Source organism: Doryrhamphus excisus, linkage group LG22, assembly GCF_037039965.1.
Source record: "Doryrhamphus excisus strain RoL-2023G ecotype Guam linkage group LG22, RoL_Dexc_Guam_v1.1, whole genome shotgun sequence".
Lineage (NCBI taxonomy): Eukaryota > Metazoa > Chordata > Actinopteri > Syngnathiformes > Syngnathidae > Doryrhamphus > Doryrhamphus excisus.
The window spans coordinates 1,370,391-1,385,339 of NC_136378.1; the positions used below are offsets into that span (position 1 = coordinate 1,370,391).

General features: G+C 42.6%; 1 protein-coding gene across 1 annotated transcript; it reads right to left on the bottom strand.

Annotated features, from left to right (window-relative positions):
* Window positions 1-2,249: 2,249 nt before the first annotated feature.
* Window positions 2,250-3,981, bottom strand: tlx3a (T cell leukemia homeobox 3a). Its single transcript, XM_058063823.2, has 3 exons — window positions 3,573-3,981; window positions 2,831-3,068; window positions 2,250-2,449 (listed from the first exon to the last, which is right to left on the bottom strand). Exons 1-3 carry the CDS (start codon window positions 3,979-3,981, stop codon window positions 2,266-2,268), a joined length of 831 nt encoding a protein of 276 aa, XP_057919806.2. The 3' UTR covers window positions 2,250-2,265.
* Window positions 3,982-14,949: the final 10,968 nt, after the last annotated feature.

Sequence of the window (14,949 nt, forward strand, 5' to 3'; positions counted from 1 at the left end):
CAACAAAAAACGATTTTTTGATATTGTCCAACTCTCAATTTCCGATACCGATATGTGTAAGATGACATACCTATAAGTGTTGTATACGGCATTTTTTTAAATATTGGTTTTCACGATCGGGAACAAATCTGATACCAATATTGATGTTGATTACGCTGATATCGGGCCTACTAGATATTCATATCCTGCTATAACAGCGTACGTCTTATTCCTATAAGAACTGAGAAAGAAATCAGACAAAAAGTGGACTATTTTGCACCTAAATGCTAAACCGATGCTACATACGGATAGTCGCCATTTTGAAATGTGGGTTTTCTACTAATTCCACCCATTTTGGTACAAAGTACATCCACATAGTGAACATCCACCCAGCCGAGACAGCATCAATCTGTCCCAATAAACTTGTGTGTCTTTGAATTGTTGTATGAAAATGAATATATTTATCAATAAACTTTTTAAGAAATGATTGCCGCCTTGCCAGGTCTTCTTTTTTTTGTATGCATCAATGAAACCTTCAACATGGTGGTCACAAAAACTTGTTATTCACACAATAAAAGTACAAAAAAAAAGACACTGTACATCTTAATATGGCAAACAAATAATAGCACCACCGTGACTGAACATGCACCCGCCCACCCGCTCGTCCACTCGCCCTCTTTTCTTACTTAAACCTCATCCCGTATGTACAGGGAATGGAATGGAACTAAGGAATGGGATCAGCTAGGGGTGTCCAAATATACTGGAAAGTGAAAGAATGAAACTTTGACACTTGGATCATTTGTGAAGATATGCTAAGAAGTTCCAGTATATACTTTACATGTACTGCAAGATAAAACTGCATCTCGGCTTTGTGATGATAAAGCTCATTATTACTTTGAACTTTCTTTTCTTCATATTTGGATTTTATTGCCATCATATCAGAACTTTTCCCCAACATGACTTTCCAAATATTACAACCTTATATTGTTTTGTTTGTTTCTCCTATTACGGCTTTGAAAGAAATAATATATATATATTTTTTTCATATTTCAACTCTATCCTACAAGTTCATTCTCATAAAATTACAACTTTTTTCTCTTCATAATTGGACTTTTCTTGTTTTTTTTTAACATTTCCAACTATTTTATCTCTTTTCTTGTCATTCTGAGTTTATCCCCGTCCTCCGTCTATCCATCCCTTTTCTACAGCACGAGCCCTTGGGGTCACGGGTATGCTGGAGCCCACCCCAGCTGTCTGTGGGCGAGAGGTCTGCTGTACTCCGGACTGGTCGCCAGCCTATGGTAATTTATTCACAGAAAATGTTTTACTTTATTTTTCTAATGTTCCAATTTGTCTGCCAACACATTAAAAAAAATTAAACTTTTTGATTTGTTTGTCATAATATTGTGACTTTTAAAAATAACTAAATACTTCAGGTCTTTGCTACTAAAATGACAATTTTTTCATCATAATATTACAAGTTTATTCTAGTAAAATTATGACTTTCCTTGTAAGAATATGACTTTTTTCTTTGAATATTTTCATTTTATTCTCGTACTTTTAAAACATATTTCCAACTGTTTTAATTTTGTTTTTGTACATTTTTTTCTTGTGATTACGACTTTATTCCTGGAATAATTTGACTCTTCTTGCAGTTTTACTATTTTTCTTCACAACCTAATTTTACTTAACTTTAACTCATTGTTTTGTTTGTTTATGTTATGATGACTTTTTTCTTTAATATTTTTACTTTAACATTTCAATTAAAAGTATGTCACGTTGCATATCACCTTATAATATATATCTCTGCTGTTTCTTTTTCAGTTGTCTTGTTAAACGATATATTTAGAATGTGCCGGCCTGTAAATGGCCCCCGGGCCCCACTTTGGACACCCCTGAGCTATTGCATTAAAAGGAAGTTCTATGATGTTCTGACCCTGTGTGCTGCGTTCACGTTCTCTCCCTTGAATCGGATACTAAACAGGATCAATACAAGCAGATAGGAAGACATTCATATGCGATTAGACATTTTCAGAAGTTTGTTTTTGATATGAAAAAATCTCACAGATGAAAAAATGAAGTCCAAGTTCGCTTCAAAAGTGATGCCACTCACCGAAAAAATGTGCAAGGTCCACTCGTGTCACAACCGTCCACTCAAACGTCCTCCATCCGGTCTCCGGTTGCAAAACTTGAATCCTCGTTTACATCAATCCGGATTTATTGTCCTCACGTGACGGCCCTAAACCGGAAGAACAGACGCCGCCCATGGATTGGACCCCGGCGTCTCTACTCCCTGTCCTCGGCCCACGGCTGCAGGTTCTGCAGGGCGTAGAGGGAGGAGTTGTGCGCGCACAGTGGGTCGGACACGGCGGATTCGCCCAGGGACTTCTGCAGGGCGGACTGCTGCAGCTGCAGGATCAGGCGATTGGCTTGCTGGCGCTCCGCCTCCCGCTCCTCGGCGGTCTGCCTCCTGACGTGGGCACCCATGCATTATTAATAGGCATCATAATAATAAGCAGCATCATCGCAGGGCAAAGTTTGACCGCATTAAAACATCAATTGGAACGTTCCTTTAAAATGAATATTGTTTTAACATAAAACGTATTTCATGTTATTCATAATAATTATTTTTATCAAGTGTTTGTTTTTTTCTGCAAAATTAGAAAATTATTATTAGTATTTTTAAAACGGTTTCACCATGTCAAGTTGAAGTATCATGGCTTTTTTTTAAAATATAGTTTTCACAAGATTAGAATAATTCAAATATTATGCATAATCTTCAATTTAACAAAAAAAAAACAGTATTTGTTTGGATTTTTAAGAATTAAAAAAACAAGGAAATATAAACAACCTCCACTTTGTTCTGCGGTTCTGGAACCAGGTTTTGACCTGGGCGTCGGTCATCTTGAGGCTCTTGGCCAGGGCGGCCCTCTCGGCGCTGGCCAGGTACTTCTGGCGGTGGAACCTCTTCTCCAGCTCGCAGATCTGCACCCTGGAGAAGGACGTGCGGGGCTTTTTCCTTTTGGGTGGTGTCCGGTTCTGGTACGGGTGTCCTATCCTCCTTGTGACCGAGAATGGCACCAGAGCAGCTGGATGAGGACGGGGAGAGGAACATCGGTCGATTTCGAAGCTCCACAACATCTCCACATTTCATAATTAGTCTCAGAGTATTGACGTGGAACTGTAATAATATCACTAAAAACATGACAGGAGTATACGACCCATCATTTATGATCTTATTAATAATAATAATTTCTCTTCTTCATACATTACAGCTTGTGTTCCTTATTTTGTTTTTATTATTCCAAAGTTGTTTTTCTTCAATCATTATGTCATTAAAAATTAATTATATTCGTGTAGCAGACATTTGCAAATACAAATATTAATATTTAAAATTGGAAAAATCTTATAAAGCAACAACTTCATTATTACTATTATTATTATATAAATCCTGCCGATAAGCTGCTGTATATATTGAATTATTAATTATTATACATGCATGTCATTAAAAAAGAAAGTTTCAGCTGATGTACAATTCATAACATAATGCACTCATTTATTAAAATTATGGAAATGGTTGACAGTCGGCCTACCTGATATCCTGTCCTTAGCGAACCGGTTCCCAATCCAGGGGAAACAGAGCCCCCCAAACCCCGGCACGGTGCCCTGTACCGGGGCTGCGGGTCCAGGGGCCGTCACGGGTCTGTGGGCCGGCACTCGGATCACTCCCCGGCTGCCTACACTCCTGCTGTCCCCGTAGGAACCAGACGCCTCGACCGGGGGCACGATGCCGGAGAAGGAGATGGACAGAGCCGTGTAGGAAGGCGTGCTGGTCCGGGTCGGACTCCCCAAGCTGTAGTACCCATCTCCGGCGTTGACATCACGTTGTCTCCCTGCTCCGTTCTCCGCAGGCTCGGTACCGGCTCCGAGGATCTGATCGATGCCGAAGCTGATAGGCTCGTGCTGGGAAGGTTTCGGAGGAGGGCTCGGCGCTTGCTCCATGTTAAAAGTGGATGTTGTCTTGGCGGACTCACGACTGGGTCAAACTGGTCCACAAGTGCGGGAAGTCTCCATGTCCGTCCGCGGGCGTCCAGCCTGTTGGGCTCAAACGGGCCTCTTTAGACGGACAGGCTCGTCTCCTTGTGGCGTTTGTTAAAGTTTGACGGGCGTTTGTGGCTCTCCATCCTCCTCTTCTTCTCCTTCCTCCTCCTCCTCCTCCCTTGTACGTCAAAACGCAGCGTCTGGCATCTCCATCCTAGTCCTCAGCTTCCATTGGCTGCCGCTGCTGACTGATTGAATGTTAATGGCGGTGTGACTCTTGGTGTACAGTAGGAGCGTTTGAAGCATTTCAAGCCCTGGGCCATGTTTCTAAAAAATAACATCCCCATGCAGTCAATATTTCTCCGTGTAGGCCTATAAAAGGTCCACGTAAATGGTCTTGGTGGGAATAATGGGAGACTCCCATGGTGTCCAAACTTTTTGCTAACAGAAAAACAAAAGAGTACGGCGTACACTTTGAGACATTTTTTGTACATAAAAGCTGCTAAAACAAACGTAAGCCTGTCATACAAATATTACCCCGTCGTAATTATGAGAGAAAAAGTCCTAATTAGTAGATAAAACGTCAAATTATTAAGATCCAAACTCAGCACGTGCAGCGAGCCTCCATTACCTGGCAATCAGCACATGCGCAGTTTGGATCTCCTAATTTTGACTTTTTAATCTCAAAATGTCGACTTTTTAATCCCATGACTATATGACTTTCCTTGCTCTCAATTATGACTTTTATTTCATAATTTCAATTTTATAAATGCTAATTATGACTTGACGTTGGGGTATTTTTCCCTTTCATTGGCACAAATGGGGTTGCTAAGCTATTGAAGAAAAAAATGACATTTTATATTTTTTAATGTCTCATAATCTATCTAATAAATAATGAATTTATTACATTTTTTATTAAAAAGAGACGAAAATGGCCCCCAGGCTGCACTTTGGACATCCCTGCTTTAGATGCTATATGTACGTTTAAGTGTCCAAACCAACAGAAATGTAGATTTAATCTTGGTGTGCTAATAATAAAAATAAGAATTTAGACCTAGGAACTAAAAAAATGACAGAAACAACATCTGAGTCTCAGCCGTGAAAACATGTTGAGCAAATGTTCGTTTTTATATTTAAAACATATTAAATAAACACTAAACAACATATTTTGGTACAAATGATGAATGTACAATATTTATATTTCTAATATTGTCTCGTTAATTTGGGATGAAAGGCCGATCTAAATGATTGACATGAGTGGCTATCATTCGACAGCCAATAGAAACTCTGTATCCAATTTCCAAATTGTCCAATAGGCTTTCACGCAGTACAGCTCACCCGGAAGAAGTCGTCACAGGAACTTACCTATGTAGGTTTCAGAAATGTGTTACCTAATTAGCCGGAATCATTTCCATGTAACACCAAAATTATGGCCTAGTCACGACGACCGGACACCTTCATTCATATGAAACAAAGTTATGAACCGAAGAACAAACAAAGGTAAGACAATAATCGTAATGTTTACTTTGTTATTTGTCATATTTGCACTTTTGTCCAGTGAGTTTTAGCAATAGGGGGACGCGGCTAAATGTTAGCTTAAGCTAGTGGAGTTTGTCGTGGAAGTCTTATGGTTTTACGCTGTTTGCCTTCAAGTTATCATTTGTATTTGTCTTCTGTTGTTCTTGAGCATATTTTTTATGTTTTCCTGATGTTTTAGTTGACGTTAATCAAGTATTTGGAGGCACAGGTGCCGGTGATAAGACATACATAGGTGGATCTCATGGACTGTAATGCCAATTCTTGGCATTCAAATCGAGTTTAAAAGCCACAATAATAGCCATTATTTATTTACAAACACGTTATACTCAGTATAAATGTAGTTTCATATTAAATGTTGGTCGAATTTCTGTGTGTATTCAACGTTAAATGTAAAGCAAGTGTAACTGTTAAGCCATTGAAATGTGGATGAATCCTGTTTGCATGAATTTTCATGATGAGGTACATTTACCAATCTAATGCCGTCTTAGCACATCAAGAGTGATGTTAAGAATGTGTCACCTTGGCAAATAAGATGAGAAAATCATGCCAGTATGAAGTACAAAACCCATGGTTGAAGTAATTTTCCCTCTGACCATCATACATGATTTTCCATATGCACAGGTCTTGTTTTGGAGAAGATTAAGGTAACTATTGATTTGATTCCATCAACATGGCTGTCAGTGGTTGCTTTTAATGTACATTTATTTACCTATACAATCCATGCCAGTGGCTTTACATGTGCTTAATTGTGCACAGGACACATTGAAGGCCATTAAGTGTCCATTTAAAAGCAAAGGACTATAGCCAGCATGCCCATTGAGCTTGGCAGAGTGCTCCAATGCGTCCACTCTTTGCCTTGTGCCTGCACATTACATGAGCTGACAAGGCACGGCCATAGGCTACCACAGATAAAGTGCAGGGGCCTCGTGGAAGCCCCTTTAGCCCTCACGGTTAATAGAACAGGCCTCCCAAATTGGCCCAATATAATCACATTTCCAACAACTTGTCTCCGGGATAGACTAATGTGTGAGCGCCTTAGCTGCAGCGGGGGTGCTTTTTAGCAGATCACATTACTTCACTCTATAGTGCTCAATTATTGACAAGTGGGTTTGTTTATTTGGTGGCTTTCTGTCAAGATTTGTCCTGTGTTGCTGTTTTAATATGAGTACAGTATCTGTTGACAACACGTGACAATAACAAAACACTCATTCACAAATTAAGTGTTTTTTTTTTATTGACACTGTCAAAAAGGTATTCATTTAACAATTTATTATTGGCTTGTGTTTTTGAAGTGTACTGCATCATTCAGAGAGGTGTTTCCAGTATTACTTACAGTTATACTGCCAAGTGTAATAATAAAAACAGAACAATTATTTACAATGTAGTCAATTAATTAATGTTGTGTGTCACTTGGTTGATTAGACAGATGCTTGCTGTTTAAACAATGTGTTGTTAGATATAATTAACATGATGCCAGCAGTATGGGGGATTTTTGCATGCTAAAATGCAGTATAGGTGCAAGCAAGTCATGTTGAAGAAGCATCTCCCTGGCTATAATATCCAGTCTAGTGAAGCAATATGAGCTGGGACGAGGCCCGGGGTGTTTGTTTGGCAATATGGACAGACTGAGTGAGTGTTGGCTGCCTCAAGCCGCCATATGTGAGCTCACCGGTGGCTTTTGATGGGGGGAATTGGCCTGTTAAAAGCTGTCATCCCATTCCTTTTTATGTTTCTCTCTCGGTGACATTTGCAAAACAATGCCCCTCGAATTGTTGTGTGGACATGGAAGAGATATAATAATGTATCAGCTACTTTTTAAAATGTTCAATCAGGAATGACTCAGGGTAGAAGTGAACGGTGATGAAATGTGTGATAAAAATGATAAATTAGAGCATTTAGCCGTGAGTGCTTAATTCCGGGGGAGGTAAAACCTGCACAAAGGCTGCTTTGCACCCACAGTTTGATGATGATAGTAATCCGTTGTAATCTGCAGGATTATGGGAGATTATGGCACATTAGTTGACACCCCAACGCCGTGAAACCACATGCATCCTGCTAAGAGTTAAGAATCAATTGTTGCAATGACGACGTTGTAGGCGTTTTATTTGTGTAAATATCAAGTATTTACATAAAATGTCATCTTGGGCTGCAGCCAGGAAGGGGGAGGTCAAGATATTAAACACATTATGTCTCTTCTGACACCTAGCAATTAAAGCAGCCATCAATCGTCTCTGTTTTCTTCACGGGCAATATGCAACGCTGACACCATGACGCCAACAGTCCCAAAAAGAAAGGACAACAAAAGAGTGAAAGAGTGCGATTTGTTTGAGAAATTACCACTTGATCTGCATAATCGGGGTCTGCATGGGCTGCAGCTCCGTACCCGGGGGCTGCGTTTTTATTGCTTGTCTCCTCAACGTTATCAATTTCTCCAGTGCGCCTCACTCTCCTTTTTTTTATTTTTTATTCTTTTAAGGGGATGGGTGTTGGGGGGGGGGGCTAGGCTGGCTGCTTGTGAATAATGAATGACACGCTTTTATATTGTCGCTAAAGTGCCCGTGATGTTGGAATATGAAAAGGCAGCGGTAAGTAATAGTGCATTTAAAGGGGATGTAGTGTATTATTATGATGTAAAGGAGAAGCAGAGAGTGAGATGAGAGCGCGGAGGAAAGAGAGATTGTTTTATTACAATAAGAGGAGATGAGTTTGCCTCGCAGCCAAACGGGGGAGCAGTTAATGAAACTTTACCGCAGCTAACGATTTCCCCTCCCTCGCTCTTAAAACCGCCCTTATGAAATATTTAAACTATTTAATATAGGTAGTATTAAGCCCAAAGACAGTGCATGGCATGGGCCATCTGACAACATTTACAAGGCTGATGATTTCTTGTTCTTTTTTCTTTAAGTGGAGTAAACAAAGCTTTACGGCCCAAGCAGCATAGGGAAAGTCTTGGAATAAATCACATCACATTGAGTGCAATAAAGCCGCAATGTGTTTTACTGTTGCAAGGACTTGATTTAGTCCAATTTACCCCCCCTACCCCCATAAAGACACAGCTTGGAGTTACATCCCCTCTGGAGTGGGAGGGAGGGAGACCCTGCAAGGTGTAGTGTTTCATATTGACATGCTCAGTGGGATTGTTGCATGGGATGAGAGATATGGATCCCCCATTAGGGACCATCAGCAGCATCATCCTTTGAACCCTGCGTGGACACCATTTATCTCCGTGAAAGCGCATGCGATTGAGATGTCACATGCAAATACCAATCGATGAGGAAATGAACAGCAGGGCACTTTATTAGGTACACCTGCAGTCAAAGAGCCCGAGTGACGTGTTTGTTTCCACTTGTACTGAAAAATGACAGGATGCTTTGTCAGTTCTGTTCAGTTTTTTACTATTTGTATGAACTTTGCTCTGGGTGCTTACCCCCCATTTTAGCTGTTTTTATACCCCCCCTCCCAATATATCAACTTTCCACTCGCATGATATTTCTTTTGTAATATTATGATTTTATTCCTATCAACTGAATCATTTAAAAAGAGCCATTAGGACCCTAGAGATGTATCATCCTTTCTTTTGTGCAACATTCCTACTTCATTAGCGAAATATCATCATAAACATCATTGCATTCCATGAACAGCTAATTATAACCACAATATTAAACATTTTCATTTGATAACTCGTAGTGAACATCTTTGATTCTGATGAGAACGTGCAGGTGTACCTAATGATGTGTCCAAGTAGATGATAATATCAGTTCTCTATGAGCGTCATCCATCTGTCCATCCATGCTCGATACTTCGGGTCGAGCTGGAGCCTATCCCAGCTGACACCCCGGACTAGTCACCAGTCAGTCACAGTGCAGGCAAGGCATGGACCAAAAACCCTTCACGTTGACATCATCATGACAGACATCGTTCATGCCGGTGTACCTAATGTTGTGGCCACGGGTGACTTTATAAGGATTGTCCTCGTTTCCAGTTGGAAAAAAATCCCTGAATGCATCACTAAACTGTAGAGTACTGCACTCTGAAAGACAACAACAACAACCAGGAGAAACATTTAGCATAATGGCCTTGCAAACAAACCAGTTAAAGGATATCATTTAACCACAAAAGGACGCGCTGATACGCTCATGTGGAACATGGAACAATACGCTGTGGCCGTGTGTGTGTGTGTGTGTGTGTGTGTGTGTGTGTGTGTGAGGGCACGGAGCACGTCAGGCCTGTCTGATGGTTGAATGCATGGCTGCCTCTTCACGCTGGTTAAGCTAAAGGATGGGGAGGAAGAGAGAGATGGAAGGATGTAACCACACCGGTCAGAATTACAGGAGAGCATAGATGCTCATGTGAGAGAAGGCATTAGAAGGCAACATTTTAGGCCTGATGATAATTGAGCGCATATTTTGGACTATAGCGGGCTCTTCTTTGCATGCGAGTTGACTTTGTCTTCTTTTTGGCAGCATAGGATTAAATGGGATCCCCTTTAAGATGGATCCACAGGAGAGAAGATGACTGATGTTATTAATTAATGCCCGGTCCCGCTGGAATGACCTTTTGAGTGATTTATACATTAGCAGGAGTGTGTTGTTAAGAGCAGCTGAGTTGGTGCTAATATGCTAATTCATTACCGCTTGTAGTCAAGTCGCATTGTGTCACAGCCACGCTCCCCTTTCCTCTGTCTGCGCTCTCTCCGCTTCATAAAAGCCGATTATCCCGCGTGTCGCCACCGTTCAACCAATTCTCTACCGCCTCTTGACCTCCTCACCCCTCCTGTTGCCTGCCCACGGGGCGCTGATGCAGGGGAGGGGGACGGAGGGAGGCAGGCAGGGGAGGCTGCGGAGGACCAGCTGCCACCAGCCATAGTGCTCTGGTGTCTGGCAGGGAGAGCTGTACTTCAGCCTCCTGCTTTGCTGGGCCTTCTGGACCCTGAGGGGTTTGCGGGGCTGGGTCTGGGGGAGGACTGGGGGGCGCCAGCCTCATGCCACCCGCCCCACCTGTCTTGCTCCAGGCGTAGGAGCGTGACCGATCAGGGACACACACGTGACTGAAATGCACACGCACGCCTCAGCCCGTCCTTATGTGACTTTACAGTGAATGCAGAGTCAAGCGTTTACACTGTGTCTGAGCAAATCACATTATTTACAGTTGCTCTCACATGTTCCAAGATACCATCTTTTATCCACAATTCTGGTGCTGGTGTTTGATACAAGAGATTAGTTTTGCAATGAGATGAGATTTTAACATTTAATTTTAAGTACAATGAAAAATATGACTGGACAAACAAACTTTTAATTTAACAAAGTCACATAACAATGCAGGTGTGATTTGAAAGGAGCCATGTTCCACAGATGGCCCCTGTGCCACACTTTGTACACCCGTCTGTTGGGTGAGCGAGACTGTCTTGGTCTCACCAGGTGTTGCCTTCTTGACTCTGTTGTTGCATTGCGGAGGGGTTTATGCAGCTTTCAGACCAGCATCACACCGCCATTGCACGGCCACTCACTCGCCTGCAAAATTAGATGTTTTACTTTTTGTTTTACATTTTCATTGGCTTTTTGGAACTTTATTGCATTTAATGTTTTAAACTTGGCTTTTTTCTGCTTTACTAAGACCAACTTTTGTTTTGATGTATAGAATTTTAGTTCTAAAAAAAGAGCATCTTATTTTAAATTTTATGCCATTATTTACTTTTATCTTATTTTGTCCGGCAGAACCAATTATTGTTGAATTTTCATTTTGCAGTTATGTTAAAAATAGTACTTTTTGAATGGAGCACTTTAGAAGTACATGTTTTTTGAATATAGCTGCAAACGCACACACACACGCACACACACACACACACACACACAGGCACTTTGCTGTGAGGCGTGAAAGAGCGAGAGCTAAGTGAGGCCACTCCGGAGCACTATTGTCTATATTGATTTCCCATTATCAGTGCTCCCTCCCAGTGGAGTCATTAGTGGTGGGATCAAACAGACAGACAGAGAAGGAGACTAATACCAGTCACTTACACCAGCAAGGGGAGATCACCTTACCTCCCTGAGGGTAGGAAGGCCGGAGAGGAGCAGAGGAAACGAAGGGGAAAGAGGATGGATGGGGAGGAGGCGGGGGGGCCCGGGGACGGACGAGTGCAGTGGGCGAACAGATGGAGACGACAGAGAGGAAGAGGAAGGAGGTGTGGTTTCACAGTGGAACGTTTGAGTGGAAGATGCTCTTTGATCACTTTATTTCGGTCTTCCCAAATGTCTGGCCTATCGTTGTCATTCCCCCCCCACCGAAAACCAGGCGCCTTCCTCTTCCACTTCCAAAGTGTCAATATTTTGGGGGGTAAGGATGCAATGATGAATGGTTTTCATGAGGTGGCACACCAGAGAGACTGAGTGGAATATGAAATGCGAGCCGCTCATTGTGGCGCCACGCTTCATCATTTCTCAGTGGAGTCAATGAATTTGTACTTTGAATCAACTCCATCCATCTTATTCAGGTCCGCCTGTGGGCGAGCCTCGGAGGTAGCGGTCAAGCTTTTAACACACACACACATGACTCAGACGGGGGTGACCCTGGTCTGACCCCCTGCTGACCCCCAATCTGTTCCCCAACCTCACACCATGAGAGTCCGGGGCACTCCGGCATGGACACACACACACACACACACACACACACACACACACTGGCATACTGTAGCGTCCGGCGTGTGATGTGACGGATATCTCCTCAGACAGTGCCATGTGTGTGGGCAACGCACGTGTGTATGTCTTGGTGTGTGTGGGGCCGTACCCTCTGCCCCCTCCCACTGGTGTTAATTGATTCTTGGTGATCTTTGCTGATTGGTGTGAGGACCCCCAGAGGCGGGCCCTGTCTCTACACCCCCCTCTCTCATGTGTGTGTGTGCGTGTGTGTTTGTGGCACCTTTACACACACATGCATGCATTCAGTGAGCTACACACTCCACAAATATACCATCTATGGTATATCTCTATTGGGCAGTGTGTGTGTTTTCATGCGACACACACACACACACACATATGTCTTTGAGGGGGATTTCACACCCTGGTAAAGAGGAAGCTGGCTCGCTGACATGAACAGATTGCAGATCATGAGATGTTTCATAGGGGGAAAAAACGAGTGTCTTTTTAGGTGTGTGATGAGCAATATAGGTGGGTGTAGGTGTGTGTGGGGGGGGGGGGGGGGTGAGGAGGGTAATGGGAAGGAGCCAGAAAGACAGTAAGAGAGATGAATCTCCGCTTATTAATTTCCAGCCGCGGCCCCTCGGTGAGATGTTAATACAAGGCTGATTGTGGCTAATTTCTTATTAATTGCCATCAGCGTGTACACAGTGGCCTGCTAATGTGGCTAATTTGTTTAAATGAATTTGGTTATCTGCGCCATTTTAATTGCTGCAGGTGGGCGCACACACACACACACACACACACACACATCCTTTTATTTGCAGCAAAACAGGTAAAGACTGTAGCATTGCATGCACATTTCACATACATGTGTCATTCCATTAGGTACACTCAGTCTCAGTGGGGAGAGGCGGGGTGCTTGTGGTGTGCAAACCCTGGCTGCGTGTGTGTTGGGCCACACGATTTAATACTTTATTTGTGCCTGTTGGGTTATACGTATAATACATGGTCCAATGTCTATATCAGCCCGTCTGTGCATCATCATTTTGTGACATGACAAAAAATTAAAATACAGTAGATAATACAAAATCCCCCAAGTATAACATTCATCTCATCCATTTATTGGAAAAGCAAAATGTTCCCAAACAGGAGCATTCAATGACCAAAGACGGTTTTCATGCTCTGGCTGAAAGTACCGATAAATGTCATGTCACAAGACCCCAAAATGATGCACGAGATTGGGATGAGATGAGAATTTAACATGACTTTTAAGAAAAATGCAATGAAAAATCTGACAATTTATTTATCTATTCATTTCATTTTTTTCTACCTTACCTTACTGCTCACGAAACTTGCCAAGGTGCTTAAACGAAGTGAAGTGGCAGGAAAAGTCCTGCCTGTTTGAAGGTGAGAGATGAGGATAACGGCCATGCATGTACATACAGTCGCAATATATCGATGGAGATTGAGTTAATTTTTATTAATTTTTTGATTAATTAATTAATTCATTCATTATCATCCCAGGCCTAGTGGCTCACAAGACATTTTATTCGGAAAGAGAATCTTGTGACACTTCCTGTCCCTCACAAAATGTGTACTGTGAAGGAAATCGCTACACTTCTCCACCGTACCTAATTAAGATTATGCTAAAAGTAGCGGATCGGCTTCCAGAATGATTTGGCCTGCAAATGGCTTTGCCCCAGGCTGCACTTTGAACTTTGAACCGTGGTGCAGTAGTTTGACCTCCTCACGGAAGTCTACCTGAGCGCCTGAACACATCTTTGCCCCGGGAATAATAATAACGTACTACATTCATCAGCTTTATTACGCCTCCCACTGTCCGCACTGGAAGGACTCTTAACGCCGTGCCTTTTGTTTGAGTCTTTATGGCCTCCGTAAGCAGCATGAAAGACCACAGAGGAACCAGAATATACACAATCCAAATCCCGCTATAAAAGAGAGATACCCTCTGGGCAGCCATAGCTCATAGTTGGCCTGATTTAGTGGCAGCCGTGGAATCTGGGCTTGAATAAAGACAGAGCGAGAGCACAGGAGAGAGAGGGAACCATAGCTCCCCGTGTGATAAATAGCCCCGGCTCCTTCTATTACATTAGCCGTCCGGGCCGATAGATTGCGAGCCCAATAGACCCGGACGTATGCGATTGGTTTCTCATATAAAAGTTGCATATTAAATTCCTTCACAGGACTGTGTCCCCCAAGCAGGAAGGCGGGAAGAGTTGGGAAAGAAAGAAGGAAAGAAAGGAGGGAAGAAAGGAGTTTTTTTGCAGGAAAGGATAGATGACGACGGCGTGGCGTGCTAGAAAAGACAAATGGTGATGTCATGTCTTTAATAAGTTCATGGATATTGGGTGAAGAGTGCTACTCTCCATCCATTTAATCAGTATTGCTTCCCAATGAAGATTTCTCACTTTTACTCCCTCTCCCCTCCCCGTCTGGGCGTCAGCTGCTCTCGTGCGCCACCATCCCCTCTAATTGTTTGCAGCTCATTAGAATACAGAGGTTTTAATAGTAATTAATCTGTCATTTGTCGACATGCAAACGGGGGCCGCTGAGGTTTACCCCGAGCCTCCTCGACATACACCGCTAATGCACTGCAGTCGATGAGTGTATACCCTGCTAATTTAGCTCATCGCTGTTAATTGCTTGTTAAGTGCCTTTAATTACCAAGCAGGCAGGGGGATTTAGGTCGTCAGGAAAGAGAGGGGACAGCCGCCATCGTCCTCCCCGCCTGCCTTAA

Coding starts and splice junctions, on each gene's coding strand:
- tlx3a (XM_058063823.2), bottom strand. CDS start 3,981: ATGGAGCAAGCGCCGAGCCCTCCTCCGAAACCTTCCCAGCACGAGCCT. Junction 3,069..3,572: donor CGCTAAGGACAGGATATCAG/GTAGGCCGACTG, acceptor GTCCTCATCCAG/CTGCTCTGGTGCCATTCTCG. Junction 2,450..2,830: donor AACCGCAGAACAAAGTGGAG/GTTGTTTATATT, acceptor TGCCCACGTCAG/GAGGCAGACCGCCGAGGAGC.